This window comes from Oryzias latipes, chromosome 12 (assembly GCF_002234675.1).
Source record: "Oryzias latipes chromosome 12, ASM223467v1".
In the NCBI taxonomy this organism is placed as follows: Eukaryota; Metazoa; Chordata; class Actinopteri; order Beloniformes; family Adrianichthyidae; genus Oryzias; species Oryzias latipes.
Genome location: NC_019870.2, coordinates 9,013,478 through 9,031,953, shown reverse-complemented (window position 1 = coordinate 9,031,953; position 18,476 = coordinate 9,013,478). Strand labels below are relative to the sequence as shown.

The following is an 18,476-nucleotide window of genomic DNA, read 5'->3' as shown; positions in this document are numbered from 1 at the left end:
CCCAATTAAGCTGGTTCTTGAACTTCCTTTCAAAAATGGGGAAATTTGTTTAGATTTAAGTCTAAAACAGTGGAAAAAATGGGAAAAATAAAACAGCCATTTCTATATGTCTGAGGCCCTGTGAGGTGAAGCCGACGTTATTTAACACAATTCAGCCATGTAATGAAACTAATGGTTATAGAAGTTGTGGAAAAAGCATGTAATGAAACCCTGTCCATATTTTGCTTAGTTATTTGTTTATAATAATAATCTTACGTTTTTTATCAACTTGGCGCTCACCCAGTTAGCAAGTAGGTTGAACAAAAGGTCTTGACTGTTGCTGGAACATTCCCACAGAAACAATTTTAGAGCTGAAGATTTGATAATATGTTCCACCATCCATCCTCTTTCTAAGCCTGCTTAATCATTTTGGGGTCATGGAGTTGCTGGAGCCTATCCTAGCTACAGAGACAAACAGCACATCCACACCTAGGGGGCTTGATTATATCTTGTCAATAAAAATGCAAAGTGTTGAACTTTCCAAAAATTTCAAATGCAGTTTTCATTGATATTAAATTTAGTAACAAAAGCAAAAAAAAGGGGTTTGACACCAGAGTTTAAGTGTGTTTATTTCTTATTTATTTTCTTAGTTTGTGCCATTTGTTTTCAGGGCAATAGGAACTCACTCGCTAGAATACAGAGCCCCCTAGTGGTCAATTGATGAACTGACCCGGTTACAGCTTTTTGTGTTTAACAAGGAGCCTCAAATGGAAAATCCGGCGCTGCTATCTATGAGAAAAACTTCATAGAGATTCAAATGCAAAAAAGGGTATTACAGATTTTTTTTTACCTTTTATGTTTGAGGAGTGCAAATACAAATGTTTTCAGTAAAAATGGAAAGTTAGGGGTTAAAACAAAAATGCTACAAATTGGAAAATTCAAACACTCCATCGTTGCTTTGTCGGGCACATTTGGGCACTCTCCACGTACAGTGAGAAGGCCTTGATTTTATTCCCAGCTAAAACCTTCTTTGTGGAGTTTGGAGGTTCTTTTTGAGCATGTGTGGGTTTTCTCCAGACACTGACTTCTTCCCACAGTCAAAACACATGTTGACTGGTGACTCTAAATTGGGCCTCGGTGTGAACGTGTGATAGTGTGGCACTCCGACCTGTCCAGAGTGTCCCCCTGCCTTTGCCCAACAGCTGCTGGAATAGGCTCCAGCAACCTAGGGGCCCTAAAAGGGACCAAGCACGTTTGGAGATGGATGACTAGATGGCGTTGGTTTGTCATTTTATTACCTTAACATTGCATACTATCGAGCTGCATTACATTGAAAAGTACATCTTCTGCAAGCCTTTTCTCTGTTGGCTGCTGCTGCCAGAGTGTGGGACGGCAACAGGGCGCTGACCGGTGCAGCAGGTTTCTGCTTAACTCACAGGATTAGTTTGAACCACAAATGCACACGTTTCAACTGATCACAGATTTTTGCCGCTGCTTCACCCTGTTTTGCCTGACGTACAACTTTATTCAAACTGCCAAATAGACAAGTTACAACAGTTAAAAACAGGTAACAGTTCTGGAAAACCAGTCTGATTGCACCATTTCTAACTGTCATGTTGGGTAATTTGAGTGACAGAAAGGACACAAAGGAGTTATTTTTACTCATTTATGTTTTATCAACTGTGCAAACATTGTCACTGAGCTAAAAATAGACACTTACATGTCTACATCTTTTAAAAACTCAAATTCATCTGCAACGTCAATTTTTCAGATTAAGTTTAGCTCTTTTATTTTAAATGATTTAAATTATAATAATGTCGTACAATATGGAAATTAAAGACCCACTCCGATCAGCTTTTGATCCATTGTAAAAGTGTCTCCAGTGGTCTTTTAATTATGAATATGCCGTTCTTAATAAAAAAATAAAACCTGTGTCATTTTCTAAGATTGTTTCTGCAGAGCGGCAGTAGCTCATTAGAAATTTGCCTCTGAGTTGTTGGCGGGACCGTTGGTGCAGAGCAACCCCACCACCCCTTCCCCCCTGTTACTGAGAGATCTCTGTTTACACCCCCTCCTGCTAGCTTACAGGCCCTCACACCCCCAGCAGTACATGATTCTAGTCGCTTACAAGTCAATGCCGGTGATTGAGCAGAGTAGGGACCGCCTATTTGATTTTCTGCGTCACAAAACTAAAATTCTTCAAACTGTTTTTTCCCCCCCCGTCTGTTCCTGATTCACAACAATTTTAAAAGAAATGCAATGGAAATTCCATTTTAAGCTTAATTTACTGTATATATTTTCTCCATCATGAGAAAAATGCCACAAACAGGTGTTAAAAAGACCAAGAAGCACGGTTTTTTTAAATAACTGAGGATACAGAATGTCTTTCGAGGTCAATAAAAACACAGGAAAAACATTTTCTTGTAAATGAATCCATGTGGATTAATCAATTTTTCCCCCTTATCTTTCAACTTTCTTCAAATGTATCTATCTTATCTTACGTTAGCCGCCCTCACTTGACGTGAAGTTAAGAATTTGTTTTTAAGGGCTTACCAGATGGCACGTTCAGAGGAAGTATCAGGGGAAACCGGCCTCTAATGAATGAGAGAGAACCACCTGAGGGGACAGGAGACATCAAAAGGAGCCTCGCTCCTGCCTCCCTTCCCTCCCACGTGCGCACTCGCTGACTTCTCATCTCCCCACTCTCTGCCTGCGCCGTGTATCTCATCTGTCCGCATAATAGCTCCCCTCCAGTGATCCGTGGGCAGCTGACGGTTGAACCGAGCTCATTTTGCTCGTTTTTAAATTTTATTTTAATTAATCTGCTCCTTCCCCCCTTCGGAGGAAACGTATCACTTTTATAGTGGGGATAACTGGGCGGGGAAGCGTGTTCAAGCAGAGCAGCGCTCTAAGGAAGAAGTCCTCACTGCCTCTGACACCAGGATGCACACAAACACATGAACATCCTTTACTGGGAAGAATGTAAAAAAAATTCCAGCAGGAGGGAAATGTGGCAGACATAAATTTCAGTGCGGTAAAGCAAACATCCATCATGCTGTGGTTTATTGGGCTGTTTGTAATGAACATAAAGAAGGTGGGTGTTCTCCGAAGGATGGGCTCCCTAACATAAAGATAAGTGTACATTTCCGCCGTAAAAATATGTGGCAGGCCGAAAATGTTATTTCACAAAAGACATTAGAACAGTTTTGCGTTTCAATCATAGTTGAAATTCCGGTTCAACTGAAGTTACATACATTCATTTGCGTGTAACCTAAGAAGTTTCCTGTTTTAGTCATCATAGTTGCTTGAATAAAAAATCTATAGCAAGACGTGAAATGTCAGGCCCTGGAAATGTTAGTTTTGCTTTTGCACAAACTAATTTCGAATTACAGTAATAAAAATTAAACAAATTATGTCCACAATGCACAAGAAAAATGTAGCAAGTAAACAGAAAATGTTCAGGAAATATCTCTTTAGCTCAGTATGTCATTAAGAAAGCTAGAAAAAAAGGGACAGTATGACATTATTCTGGTCCTTAGCAGCCACTGACTTCACAGAATAAATATTCATTGCAATTCTTCTCTCTTACTGCACTTTTGAGTGAAGGTTTTCCCTCCCTGCTCATGCTAATAAACTTAACAAAACGTGCACACACTGATGAAAGTGAAGTTTTAAAAATGTTGAATGACCCACCCCCTAAAAGAAAATAAAAACAATAAAAAGATGACATTACAGCGGGCGAAATACGGTAAATAAAATGAAAAAAGAATAGGGACGAAGCGTCTCATTTCAAGATCCACTGACGCAACCAAAAGACACGTGTCGGGGTTATCCAAAGGCAGTTTTAAAACTATTATGGGATGGCCACAGGATCTATCGGTTTTCACTTTTTTCTACAATATGGGAAAAGAAAACTTTTGTTTTAGTGATCGTCATGAAATTTCACACACATGCTGCCTGTTTAAGTCTACAACCACAGCCAAAGTTTTGTTGACCTTTAACCTTGGGAAGAGGGGGCCATCTTGAATTTTCAACAAAATAAATCTCCCCTTTAGCTCCAGGAAAAATTAAATAAAAAATTAAAGATCAAAATCCCCTTCGGATTTTGATCTTTTGCCTCCTAACACGTCGGGCATCCTTAGGAAGCTACTTAGTAACAAATTTGGTTTTAGACGTTGTACGTTTACGTTAGTGTGGAAAATTTGCAGAAGAGGGATTCCCCTGTTGCTTGTACATTTTTGACCAGAATATTGTGAAAATGTATTTTATGAATTGCATTAAATTCAACGAAACGATACAACATAAAATGAACCTATTAGGAATCTAGGTGTGGCTGACAAAACAACGTCCGTTCCAAGGAAATCCAAAATATAACTTTTGCAGATTCTTCTAAAACATACATAGACCTTTGAGTCACCCTTAGGTGACCAAAAGATACAAATGGGAGCTCTGGAGAGAAAACAATTTCAAAAAGGGAATTAGCTGTTCCGTCCACATAGAAAATTATGATTAAAAATGCGAAAGACCAAACAGCTCCAACTTGGTTAAAGCTAAAAAATTGATATTTGATGTGTTTTTCTCACATTTTCCAATGCAAAAATGGTGAAAAAGATCAAATGTTGAACACATTTGGTGCTTTTTAGTTTTAGTTCTTGGATGTTTTAAAAACCAACAGAGGAACAAAGGCTTTGTGCTCTTCATGGCAGAATGAGATGCCACATTTGAAAAGGTCACAGGGTTGATTCTCAGATGCCTTGGGCGTTCATGGGCCGCTGCTCAGCGAAGAACACACAAACAAATATCCCCCGTCACCTTAGTGCGACATCTGCAGCATCTGTGTTACCGTCACTATAGAGCGCCGCTGGTGGACTTGTAAGAGTTTCAGTCAGTGAAATGCTGCCTCAAAGTAAGAAGGTCTTGGTTCAAATCCCAGCTGGGCTTTTATCTTTGTGGAGTTTTCCTAGTGCATACTTCATAGGTCCAGGTCATCGTTGTTAATAAAAATTGGTTCTCAGTTGACCTAAATGAAGGTTAAAAAATACAAAAATGCGGCCTTGTTGTTCAACACTTTCCGAAAGGTGTTGTATTGAAGGATAGAACAGATATTTGAGCTGCAAATATGAATGAAATCACATTTTTAAGGAAAGGTGTGTTACACTTTCAAAAGAAGCAAACTGCACAGGAAAGCGTTTAGTCCAGAAACATTTCTGGTGACCAAACAATAAATGTAACTTTTACTGAAAAACAGCAGGATTATTTATTTCATATCTCCCTCCTATCTTCTGGCACTCTCATCACTGCATCTGTGTTTCTATTTCCTGCTTTGTGAAAATGAAAATGTGATAAGGGGAGCAAACACATTTATCAGTTATGGCATCCCAGGAAGTGGAGGAAATGTATTCTCTGTGTTACTGCTGTGGTGAAAAAGACAAACCCGAATACACAGAGATGATGGATTTATGACTTTGGGTGCAGGATCGCGGGGTCTCTGATGTATATTCCGTCTCTTTTGAAGCTAACAAACGCAACGAAACAGTTATAAGGTGGTGTTTAGAGAGCTCACTGCTTCACAAAGAAAAGAGGAACCGTTGTGGTGGATTTAATGCCAGATTCACTGTGGGTTTTGTTGCTGTTGAAATAGGCAGTGATATGGTGTAAAAATTACAACATAAATGTCCTGGATGTGTTCTAGATAAAAGATTATCTTAAAATTACAGTTTTTTTTAGTTCACCTGAATGTATTTTATTCTAACTGTTAAGGTTTTGTTTCCATTTAGCAGCAAGTTTGTACTTTGTAAACCTTTTGTAAGCTTTGACATGAAGTTATTATTGCGTTCAGAGTTTTCAAGAAGCTGTTGGGACTGCGGTTGGCCCCTCCCACATCCCAAAACGCTTCTAGCAGTAATGGCTAACAGTAACAGGAAATGATAATAACTGTCCTAAACATCCAATATTTCTCATTTTTAATTCCAAAATCTATCAATGTTTTGTTTCTGCTTATCTCACACTGTCGTTGGTTGGTTTGTCTAGTTTTTAGCTTTTATAAAACTTAACATGATAACATCAAACCTCCTAACTTTTGTAAGTATGAATTATCACTTATCCACAAATTGTGTGTTCTGTTAAAGCCTATTGCAACACTTTATGCTATTGTTATCCATCCAAATGTACAGCAGTGGGATTTTAAACGCTTATATGTGTAGCGTTTAAGATTTTCCCTTTAAAAACAAGATCCGCTCCTGACAAAAGCTTCTTTATTAATATAATTAAATGTGGAGCTCCTGTCTGCTTCTGTAAAAGTTCAGCCCAGGTGCTTCCAAATGCAAATGTCAGTCTGCTGAGCTGTTAAGCTCGTCGGTAAATTGTGTTGTGTAGGCTTGTGATGAGGAGTTTTAAAGCAGTGCAGAGTTCCACTTCACATGGAGAGTTAGAGAAAACACAGAAAAACACCACAGGTTTTAGTAGCACAACAGCAATCCTGTGATACCTGATTCATTCCTAGAGAGCACTTGGAAGACAACAGTAAATAAAAACTTTCTGACTTCAATGCATATTTTTAATTTTAGAGTGGTCCCTTACTTTTTTGCTTTATTTTTGTCATCTTTTTTATAACAAAGGCAATGATATGTTGATGGGTTGGTATTTTGAAAACCATCCATACCTACATTGATGTCATTTGCCCTTTTATAATTCCACACTTGTAAAAGGAAATTCAAAATAACGAACAATTGTTACTGAATCAAAAACATAAATGTTAAGGAAAAGGATTAATCTTTATACCTATTATTCATCACAAAACGGACATTTAAATACATCAGAATTAATAAAAACTAACCTGTCTAACTATTTTAAAGACCCACTCAGATGAAAACTGCATTTTTAAAATGGTGTTTTTAACATGTTGTTGTGGCATTTTCCCCATGATGGAGGACATTTATGAAGAAAATTAAGCTCAAAATTTTGTTTCACTGTGACATCGGTGTAAAGGAAAAATATCAGAAATGGGTTCTGTGGTCCACTTGGTGTGTGGTAAAATACACATAATTTTATTTTATTTTATTTAGAAAGAATGGGTCTGGGTTCTTATAGGTTAAAATAGATCACAAGATGATCGGAGTGGGATTTTAAGTTCTGCTTGAATGTTGTTTACTACTTTCAGCGTAATATTGTGACATTCTCACATAAAATTTCATGTTTCTGACAGCCTGAGTTTTGGATAAATACTGTTAGGCTTATTGGGGAGATACAGTTAGACAGCAATGGCAACAGGAAACTACAAACGCCTGTTCAGGCAAGCCCCACCAATAGAACTCGATGATTTAGCTGCCAGTGTTCTTGCATTGCAGCCATGCCTGTCCTCATGGGAAGTTGAGTAAGTGGAGCTGAATCAACTCATTCATTTCTGTGAGACTCGGTGGTTTGACTGCAAAGTCTTTGCTCGTAAATCTCGATCGCGCACAAACTCCCTTTCTGGCAGCATATCTGTTTTTTCTGTTTCCTCCCATAAAGGAATGATTGCTTCACTCCGGCTGATTTATGCTGCTATTGTTTCTGTGAAATGCTTTGCAGTTTGGGTTTTAACAGCAGCTCCCTTTTACCAGTCTGATGCCCGCAAATACTGTGTTCTTTATTATAGTGGAAGTTATTGGTTTATTGTCTTGCTGACATAATATTGACAAATGTGGTTGCTGCTTTGTGTTTAGTTTTTAATATCCAAATATTTTTCTCACATAAGAAAAAAGTTCATTCGGAAAAAATTGGGATATAAAAATGACATAAAGGGCCAATATCACACTTTTCTTAAGCCTTTTAGAGCAAACTATATCCATGTATGATAATATATTACCTCCGGCACACTAAAGAATGATTTTTTAAATAAAATTTGAGTTTATTTTCGCAGCAATTTTTCTACCCAGAGTAAGACGACTCGTTCTCTGAGACACCGGTTCACGCTCCGTGTGGGTCCCGCTCATCTCATCACGTCAACCTAGAGTCTGCCTCAGCAGCGTGTCTGCGTTTCGCCCACGAAAATAAACAACATCCAAATTTTTGCAAAGATCGATGTGCATATTGTTCATATAAAAAGAAAGCGTTTTAGCCGATCACCGCTATCTCCCCAGAGAAAGTGTGTGTGTGTTGGCCTGGCAGTTCAGACTCCTCCTGGAAGGGGCGGTTCCTCACTGGTCTACATCACAACGTGAGAACCCGCTCGTTTTCATGGATTGGGAGGAGCTGGTGCTCAGAGCTCAGGTTTTTAGAGGAATACCCAAAAATGTGTGAACAGATCAAAATACCCCTTTGGGATTGTTCATCATAAGGAGTGAACATTATAACACACTTAAAAGCTAAAAACATGCTAGAAGCCTGAGAATATTAAAAAGTAAAATAGAATAGGATAATGATAATTGGATAGGCAAGTTGATAAAATGTGCCTTTATCTGCGTGCACAGCTGATGAAAACAGTTGTGAAATCACAAGTCAACAAAGTGATTTAATTGAAGAAAAAAATGGTTGTATATAAAATCAATTATTATTGCTAACTAAACAACATTGCTAATTAGGTTTCCAAAAATGTCTTTGCATATTTTTCAGAGTTTTTAAAGATGAATAATTCGATCTTAATAGAGAATGTTCCACTCCTCCTTGCGACTCACCCAGTTCTCCATGGGAACCTTCTCAAACAAGCCTGAATCAGCAGTGGAGGTCCTGCTGGAGAGGTGCCCTGTTTCTCCCGGTGCAGCCATGTATTCAAGCACAGTTCGGCATTCACTCGGGCCACAGACTAATCCTTTCATTTGCCCCGGCTTCAGGTTGTTGTGTCAAAGAGTGGACTGTGTGTGGAGTCCAAAGAGTCTGAGACTGATGCACAGAGATACATTTACAGATGCAAGCAGCAACTCAAACACCACACAGCGTCCAACAAAAATATGCGTATGTATTCAGACAGAAACCTCTCCTTCACATCTCCAAGTACACTTAACCAGTGTGTACTTACCATATGGAATATCTAGAATCTATACTCCGTAGATTTATGACAAAATCTGTTTGTTATGCCTTTAATTGCAGCATTTAAATGTACAAGAAATGTGTCAAAAATGCCTGAATCAATCAAAATACTATTTTTACAGATAAATAAAAATTCAACGCTAGCCCAATCGGGCACCACGGTGTGGCTAAAAGCTACAAGGAAAATATCTATAGTATTTAAAAAAGTATTTTTGTTGCAAGAAGATAAATGTGTTTTTTTTTTAGAAGAATTGAATGACTCCCTTTGTAAATCTTTAGTCTCCATTAATTGTTTTCAACCGTAATGAGCACAGCAGGTAAGTATTCAAAAATCCATGAATAGATGCCACTTATCTGTCCCAGCTTGTAAAACCAAAGAACATAATTTCCACTTCTCAGCTGGAGCACAGTACTTTCTCAGTAACTCACAAAGCTGAATTTAGCCAAGGCAGTCCTCCCTAAAACCAACGTGTCAAAGCATCCCAGCAGGATTCAGATTTGCTGCATTTTAATGTTTGGCTGTGAAGAATGAACATGTATTTAATAATAAACCTCTCTGTCTTTGTTCTGTCCTCTTCTTCTTTTACAGAAACGACCTGAAACCCCCACGCTGACCGAGAAGACTTGTTTCCTCCCCGAAATGCTGATTTTTTCCATCAACCAGCTTCTCTCAGACCCATGTGGCAGTTCTTACGAGAACACTGTGGAAAATGCAGACAGGCTTGGACCGTCAGGGGAATTTCAAACAAAAGATTCACAATTGAGTCATGAATGATGTCCAGACGACTAAGTCCTTAAGCAAGCCATGAGACTAAACGGATCAAGCGAAACGTTGCATTTAAACCACATCTTGGCCTTTTATCTACATGACCAAAGCAGTTACACTTTCAGGAAGCGTACGCGATTCCTAAAAATATGACCTCACGCTAAAAGGCAGCCCGCCCCCCCTCTGTGGATGATGGAACATAATCAGATTTGGACTCTTTTCAATGAGCCTGGAGTGTGTGAAGTCACATGATTTTTCCTTGAGTGCGAGATTTGATGCTGCATGTGGAAATGTTAAGGCGAGGACTGCTAACCTGGGTGTCCCGTGTCGGGGGTTTGCTGGTGCTTCTCTGCTGCTCCCTGTCCCTTCTTTATGTCATGACATGTAGCCCTCCACATTCCGACAACCCCCCGCTGACTCATGTGTTACCCCACGCCGGATCAAACCACGCCAAGTTAGGGTTAATCATCGGAGGGGGGACTGGGGAGATAGGGGGAGCTCGGGCGCCTGCCCAAAGCCCACCGGGAGCCCACTCTTACCAGGTGCTCCTGCAAGAGCGAGAGGAGCAGCACCGCCTCTACATCTCCTCCTTAAAGAAGCAGATAGCTCAGCTGAAAGAAGATTTGCAAGAACGCAGCGAGCAGCTGAAAAAGGTGCAGGACAGCCTCAAAAGAGACACTGGGGGTCCAGCAGCGAGGAAGGAGTCAGGTACTGAATCACAGGGAGGGGGCCATGGAGACGTTCAGGGGGTTAAAAGCCATCAGTCTGACCTCCAGGAGTTTTTGAGGAGCCAACTGGCAAAGGCTGAAGTCCTGTCAGGCACCAGATTCCCCAGCGAATATGCAGTGGTGCCTTTTGAGAGCTTCACCTTGCAAAAGATGTACCAACTGGAGATGGGGCTCACCCGTCACCCCGAGGAGAAGCCTGTGCGGAAGGACAAAAGGGATGACCTGGGGGAGGTGATGGAGGTGGCTCTGCGCAGTCTCAACACCCCCCCATCGCCACAGGACAGCAGGGATGCAGCAGGAAAACGTGAAACTAGCAAAGTCTACACGCCGTCCGACTTCATAGAAGGTAAGAACTCTGTTTCACCCACCACGAGATTAAATTTACTTTCAGGATTATCTTCCCTGACTGTGTTAAAGTCAGAATTCTCTCTTTTTAAAAAACAAAACAAAATGTGGAACCGCTTCTGGAAATGTTTCACGAAGCTTTGACATAAAATGAACTCAAAGACTGTCTGAACTTCCAAAACCCTCAAACTATCAACCAGTTTCTCAGAAGATATAAGAGGCCTCTTTTCATTTAATTCATGCAGAGTCTTTTGACACTTTAGCAGCAGCACTACTCAATAATGCATTATTTATACAAAATTATGGGCTGGTTTCAGGGCAGATTTTGCAGGAAATAATTAAAAAAGCTGTATGACAAAAATGGTGTTTTAGCATGTTCTTATGGCTTTTTTCAAATGATGTAGGACATATATTAAGAAAATACAGCTTAAAACTGCATTTCCTCATATTTATGTATAGAAATCATTGTGAATTTGAAAAAGATCATATTTGTTTTGTAAAAGATACGATGACACAAGCTCCCTGCTCCACTCCATTCTGATTAGATCCATGTACGTCTTTGTTTTCCTCATCCAAGCTGATATCTGGCTCAAGGATTGCTCAAATGTTGCTCGCCATTTCTGTTGCACCAGTAATGTTAGGCTAGCAAGAGAGCGTGTAAGCAGAGCGCTCTCAGTAACAAGGAGGGGAAGGAGGGGTGGGGTTGCTCTGTGCCAATGGCCCCACCCACAATTTTGGCTAAAAACAGCATAATCATTATTAAAAGACCACTGGTAACGCTTTTAAAATAGATCAAAAGATGATAGGAGTGGGACTTTAAATAGATTTTTAAAAAATAAGGTAGCACCTTAGTAAGTTGAGTTTATTATACTATAAAAGACAAAACACACTGTGTTCTCTTTGCCTTTTTAAATGTTTTTTTTGTGTGTAAATTTGGTTTAAAGTTTTTTTTTAATCCACTGGGAAGGACTTACATTTGTGTTTGTGTGAAATGACAAACAGGAAATCCTCAAAGCTTGCTGTTTATCTCCGATCAGAATGTCAGGAAATGACAGCAGCTGCTCCCTGCTGTTCTCTGCAGAGCATCTCTTCAAATGTGGAGTGTTTGAAAAATCACTGTTTTCAGCACGCGAGCAGGTGGATGTTTTTAAAGGCCAGCCAGAGCTCCTGGTTTGGAAGGAATGAACCAAAAAGTCTCAAATACCGGATGTGTTGAGTCTGTGCATACATCTTTGTGTACATTTCCTTAGCTGGAATCCAGCTTCATTCTCCCTCACAGACATCTGTTTATGTTTAACCTTAAATGAGAAGCTTTTAACGGAAGCAGTGGAGATGACAACGCCATCGCCTTTTAGCGACAGTCGAGGAGTTGAAACTGCACACAAACACTCAGAGAGGTCCTCAGAAAAAGAGGCAGACACGAAGTGAAAGCGTTTAGCCTTGTTCAACATATTTAGTAAATGAAAGCTTGTTGTGCCCCTTTGGGAAAAGGAGCCTTCCATCACAGGAAGTTGGTCATTTTAACAAGAAGGCTTTAATTCAGGCTGCGACAGAGCTGCTAATCTTTGCTCACATAAACCCCCTGTGTTTCTCCTCCATTCTTTCTTTTTTTAGATCACCATTAATTATGACCAAAAAAACCACAGAACCACACTTACAACAGTGTTGCCGTTTATTATCAAAAAAGTATGAATATGCCACTGCATGACTTTGAGATTATTTTATTTTGAAGTATGATTTTTAGCTAATTGTGATTTTGTCTTATCCGGCTGTCGGCTCTGACAATCACATGCCTCTCTTCCTTTCTCCTCTTCTCTATTTGCTTCTCATTTCTCCACTCTCACTTTCTAAGTTCCCCTCTTTACTGTTTCTCTTTGCCCGTTGGTTTTCCTGAAATCAGCTGGCGACTGAGTCTGTCAGCGATGGCAAAGCAACTGGAAAATAGATTGTCTCTTGGGAAAGATGTTGACGTAAGGCCCGGATTAAAAAAAAAAATGAGTCTGGACAACAAATGTAGCCTCTCAGTCTGGGAGTCTGGGGTAGTAATGGCTGTTAAGCAGAGGATTTCTCATGTGGCTCCTTTTTCTTTTCCACAAAAAAAGGGTCATTTTAAGAGTTAATATTAGAAATGCGAATAATATTGAAGCAAAATCTAATTAGAGATCATTTTTGTTAACATCTTAGCTTTTTTTTTTAGGATTTTAAACTAAAAGGGATGATTGACTTGTGAATCTCTCAAGGGTTTAAACAGTAGTGTTACCCTGGAGACGACGAGAAAAGTAAACTCCCAGTGACAAGGGATGACAAAGAAACTAGAACTTGATTTGAAAACTGTTTAATGTGCAGCAAAACTGCACTCAGATTTTCATTTTCTTCACTTTCCAGGATGTTTCCCATTGGGGAGAGATCTTTTTGATCGGTATATATTTTTAACTGTGTGCCTTACCTTTTAGGTATCACTCGCACAGAGAAGGACAAAGGGTCGTTGTATGAGCTGACCTTCAGAGGCGAGTCGACCAGTGAATTCAAGCGTCTGACGCTCTTCCGGCCTTTTGGACCCCTGATAAAGGTCAAAAACGAGAGGGTGGACACGGCCAACGTCCTCATCAACATCATTGTCCCGCTGTCCAGACGCACCGACAAGTTCAAGCAGTTCATGCACAACTTCAGGTGAAATTCTCTGATGCTTTTCTCACCTTTCCATCTGTCAATTATGAAGACAAATAAGGGTTTCAAACAGCTTTTAATTTTTTAATCACAAGAAACTTAAAGTCCTAGTCCAATCATCTTTTGAGCCATTATAAAAGCAGTGGTCTTTTAATTATGATGATGCTGTTTTTGACCAATATTACGAAACTGGCGTTGTTTTCTTGGACATAGTTTTTGCAGAACAGGAGTTCATCAAAAACTTGCCTCTTGAATTGTGGGAGGGACAATAGGGGGAGGGCAACCCTGCCCCCTTTACCCTCCCTGTTGCTTAGAGCTTGTGGCCCCACCCTGTGTTTTTTTACGTCCCACATAAGCTTTTTCAATGGATTTTTTTCCTGCTTCACAACAATTTGATCAAAGAAAAGCTCAGAAATTAAATTTTAAGCTTAATTTTTATTATTTATGTCTTCTATCGTCAGAAAAATGCCATGAGAACATGTTAAAAACACCAAAAACACAATTTTCATCTGACATCCTGACTGTTGTTCTGACCCAGTATCAGTTTTGTGTTTTAGTAGAGATCAGGCAAACATACTAGGAGAGAAAATGACAAAGAATGGTTACTAAACGCTTTACAACAGCATTTCTGTCCCTACTGGTTCATTTATTGAGTGTTGGCAAGCATCAGCAGGCTGTAAACAAATGGTTTTTAAATGTCTGCCATTGTACCACTTCAGTTTTTATTAGTGCCAATAAAAGCACTGAATTAAAGAAAATTGTAAAAATAAAAAAAACGGAGAAGAGTCATTTGTCAGCTAAGAAATCCAAAATTCAACAAGTTTTAATTGATTCAAAAATCGAAGTATTTTAGTAAAAGATAGAAGCAGAGACGCTTCTACCAAGTCGTTTTCAAAAGTTCAGGTCAATCTGGTCAGAACTTTAAACATCAGAGCTGTGAAGACGTTAAAAAAATACAAATATTAGTAAAATTATTCAAGCAAACGCTGTCTGTCACTGTCTACATTCAGGAATATAATCTCTGCCTTAACATAAACAATTTTTCTAACACCTGGAACTACCTAACGTGACTGTCTTCCACTTCATTTGCACTTCTACTCTCATTTGAACAGATTTACATACTCTAAGCTCTTATGCTTCTTTCCTGCTGTACTGAAGCCCAAATGTCATTGCTCACTTGTTGGGCTTCTTTAGATAAAACCATGTCTGCAAAGTGCCTGACTGTCATTTGTCATTTCTGTACGGATCCACAGTCATAATGGGACAAGCAGCCAAAACACATCCATTACAGACGAGAGTTATTTCATCTTTGCAGTCCATCAGCATCAGTGGCAGAAACCCCCTCTTTAATCTCAGTGACTTATTGTGCTCCCGCTGCCTAACACAGCTCTTTTTACACAGTAAATCCTGCTTAGTAGAAATGTTGCAACCCATTAAAAATGTCCAGGCAGATTTGCAGTAGCTAATATACGGCGTGGCCAAAAGTGTACTTACTTAAAAGACTTACGAGGGGGGTGTTGCTGAGTAAACATTCTCTCACATTCATATAGAAGATGCACTGAGAGAAACTGCATATGTCACCATGTTTAAGGTCCCACTCTGACTAAAATTGTGTTTTTAACATGCTGTTGTGTCATTTTTGCTTATGATGGAGGACATAAAGAAAATTAAGCTTAAAATGAAATTTCTTAGTAATTCTTCAGTCACATCCATTGTGAATCAGGAGCATATGAAAAAAAATGCATTTTGAAAAGGAGCTTTTTTGTGATGTAGAAAATACACTGGGCGGGTCACAAACTTCCTGCTTTAATGGAGAGTAGGGGCGGGGGGTATTGTCTGCCAACAGGCAAACTTGTAATGAAGTACTGCCGCTCTGCAAAAACTGGCACAGGTTTTTTAGTTTTTATGCTAAACGGCATAATTATAATTAAAAGACCACTAGGAACACTTTTACAATAGATTAAAAGGATGAAAAGCTTAATTTTTTCATCAGTTCCTAATTAAGAGACTAAAAGGTTTCTGTTTTTTGTTCTCCTGTAGGGCAGAGTGAAGGTTTTGAAGCTTTTAAAGTGAAGATCTACCTCATTTCAAAAACTAAAATAACTATGATTGATAATTTCTTACTGTTTGAGTGGGTGTATTGAAAGCTTTATTAGAACCTAGCAAATAAAAATCAATTTATTTCATCTTACTTGCATTAGGGAAATATGCAACCATATGCCTGTAAAAACATAACAAAAAACTAGTTTCAATGGAGGTTTTTTTTCCTTTTCTAAAACACTTGAGTCTTTTTTTGCATGTGTGAAAGCAGTTTGAATGTGTGAGTTGCATAAAGAAATAGACTGAACATAAGAACACTAATCTTAGGAAAAAAATAACTAGAAAATAGTAGAAAATATCTGATCATCCAGTAAGTAATTTTGATTTAACTTAAAATCTTAGAATTATATTTCAAAATCTAGATATAAGGAGTTCCATAAACAATCCAAATGGAAAAATAAGATAAATATTCAATAATATTACTTAAAATTGAGTGTTTTACACCCCAATAAGTATTTTTTGTTAGTTCTAGGAAAATAGTTTTGTATGTTTTGAGTTTTTATGTATGTAATTATAGTTTATTGGGATAGCAATAGCAAAAAGTATTGTATTAGGTGGGAATGTATTTATTTAGAATTTTTTTTTTTTTTAAATGGAAAAAAAAATTAATTCTCATAAAATCCAAAACTAGCTTTCATTTTTTTAAACATAAATCTAAATTTTTATTTCCAAAATAATGACAATGAATGCCAATCAACATCTATTGTACTTCTCAGTGGCTTTTTCTGTGGAGATTTTACATTTGATAAAACTTCTCGTCATGGATTAAAAAAAAAAACTTTTCTTATTTCTAGATGCTAGCTCTTAATGAGACAAAAAATTCTCAACTATGTTTACTTTGAGAAAACTTGGAAAGGAAGTAGAGCAAAGCCTGTTGACAAATCTTAAAAGTCTCAAAACAAGGTTTTCATTCTTTGCAAGTATCAAATAATGTGTGATACGTCTGTCATATCTGCCTGCAGCCACATCCTCCCTTGTACAAAAAAATCACTTTGCATTTATTTAACCCCTTTGATGCCTAATATTATTTCCTGTTAGTAAAAAAAATCCCTAAATCAAACCTAAAACTTTACGCTTTTAAATGGAAGAAATCCTTATATATGTTAACTTTTCATGAGTTAAAGACATTTTTTAAGCTAGCAATAAAACTAAACAAGTTTTTCCTGCTGTTTGAAACTCTGTATGTGATCCTTGTTTTTTTCCTTCCTCCTGTGCTTTCATCTAATGCCCCTTCCTTTGTGTATTTGTGCTTCCAGGGAAGTCTGTGTGCGTCAGGATGGCCGGGTCCATTTGACTGTGGTGTATTTTGGGAAGGAGCAGATGAGTGAAGTCCGTAGCACTTTGGAGAACACGTCCAGGTGGGTTTTTGAACTGGAGGAGTAATTTAAATCACAGACCAGAAACTTCCCGCCCAGTCCAGCAGAAACAGATAAAATCATTTTGCAAAGAAACAAAAGCCTCCTCCCTCTCCGTAAACTGTTCTTTTCACAATAGCGCACCAACACGAAACGCTCACCCCTCCCGCTTCGGCATCCTGCCACAGCCGGTCATCCATCCGATAAATAATGGAGCAGTGTGCCACCCATGCTGAGGAGCCGAGGAGCTCCCAGCCAACAGGGATGAAACACAACAGGCCTGTGATCATGTCGGGCTCATTGTGCCCGCTTGCACAGACCTCGACACCCACACCTCCTCCGGGGATGATTGCTGCTGGCTGATCAGGAGTCAGGTCCAGTGTGAATCAAGGCACATAGTCCCTGAGGGGTTGCCATGGCGACGCTTGTCGATTTCTCAGCCTTGGAGGTTTGCGTGCGGCCTTGAATGAGACTATCTCCAGTATCACATTGAGACTCTTTGTATCTCTGCTGGAGGTAAAATGAGGCAGTTTTATGACGTAACTAAAAGTGGAAAAAAACTAGAAGAAAACTGGATCTGTGAATGCAAAAATGTAAAAACTAAATCAAGGGGGGAAAAACAGACAATTTCTGTCTTGCAAGAAAAATAATTTTATTAATAGCAAAATAACCTTACTTAAGGATAATACATCTTAGTGACAAGAACATTTCTCTTAAAGCTAGAATTCTTGAAAATACTTTTTTTCTTACCCCATTGTCAGATTTTTTTTTGCTTATTTAAGAATTCTTTGAATTTTAGACAGATTTTTAGGGGGCGTTTGGGGATTATTGCTGTGAAAATGTATATAAAAATACACAGAAGTGTAAAATGTGTCTTAAAAACATTTTCAGAAGAGCTGGAACTAATTTAACAACTTTCTCTGGTTGTTTTAAAGCACCCGATCTGAATTAAAATAGTTTATTTTCATCAACTTCCCTTCTGTGACCTGGATCCAAGTGATTGAATTCAAATCATGACAAAATAGTAACAACTTTCATAATCTGAGACACACATATAAAAATCATCACATGTATGCCTTAAAAAAGACATGGGTAGACAAATTATGAACGGTTTCTACACTCAGTCCATTCCTCCATCCATCCATTTTCTTAACCTGCTGACTCCTTTTCAGGTTCACGAGGTTGCTGGAGCCTATCCCAACGTATCCCAGCTATTGAAAATGTTGCCAGTCTGTTGTAGGACCACAAACTCAGATTCATATCTAGGGACAAATTAGAGATACCAATTAACCTATTAAGCATGTTTGTGGACTGTGAGAGAAAGCCGAAGTCTTCAGAGAAAATCCACACATGTACAAGGAGAACAAGCACACTCCACACGAAAAGGTCCAGGATTCGAACCACAGCCTTCTGTGGTAGCTACCACACCACCGTGCAGCCCTCAGTCCAGTCCTACGTACTGTTGTATAAGCAAAACTTGGATTCTGGTCCCTGATTTTTTAAAAATGATTACCAAAAATGCAAATTATT

The 18,476-nt window shown here is 38.8% G+C and overlaps 1 protein-coding gene across 1 annotated transcript in view; it reads left to right on the top strand.

Moving 5' to 3' along the window:
- The window catches only part of csgalnact1 (chondroitin sulfate N-acetylgalactosaminyltransferase 1), a 31,874-nt gene that overhangs the window by 2,170 nt on the left and 11,228 nt on the right, over nt 1–18,476 (top strand). The window contains exons 2-4 of the mRNA XM_011481587.3: nt 9,575–10,825; nt 13,278–13,494; nt 16,848–16,949. Coding sequence (XP_011479889.1) covers nt 10,027–10,825; nt 13,278–13,494; nt 16,848–16,949 — 1,118 coding nt within the window. The 5' untranslated portion in view covers nt 9,575–10,026. The remainder of the gene's footprint in view (nt 1–9,574; nt 10,826–13,277; nt 13,495–16,847; nt 16,950–18,476) is intronic.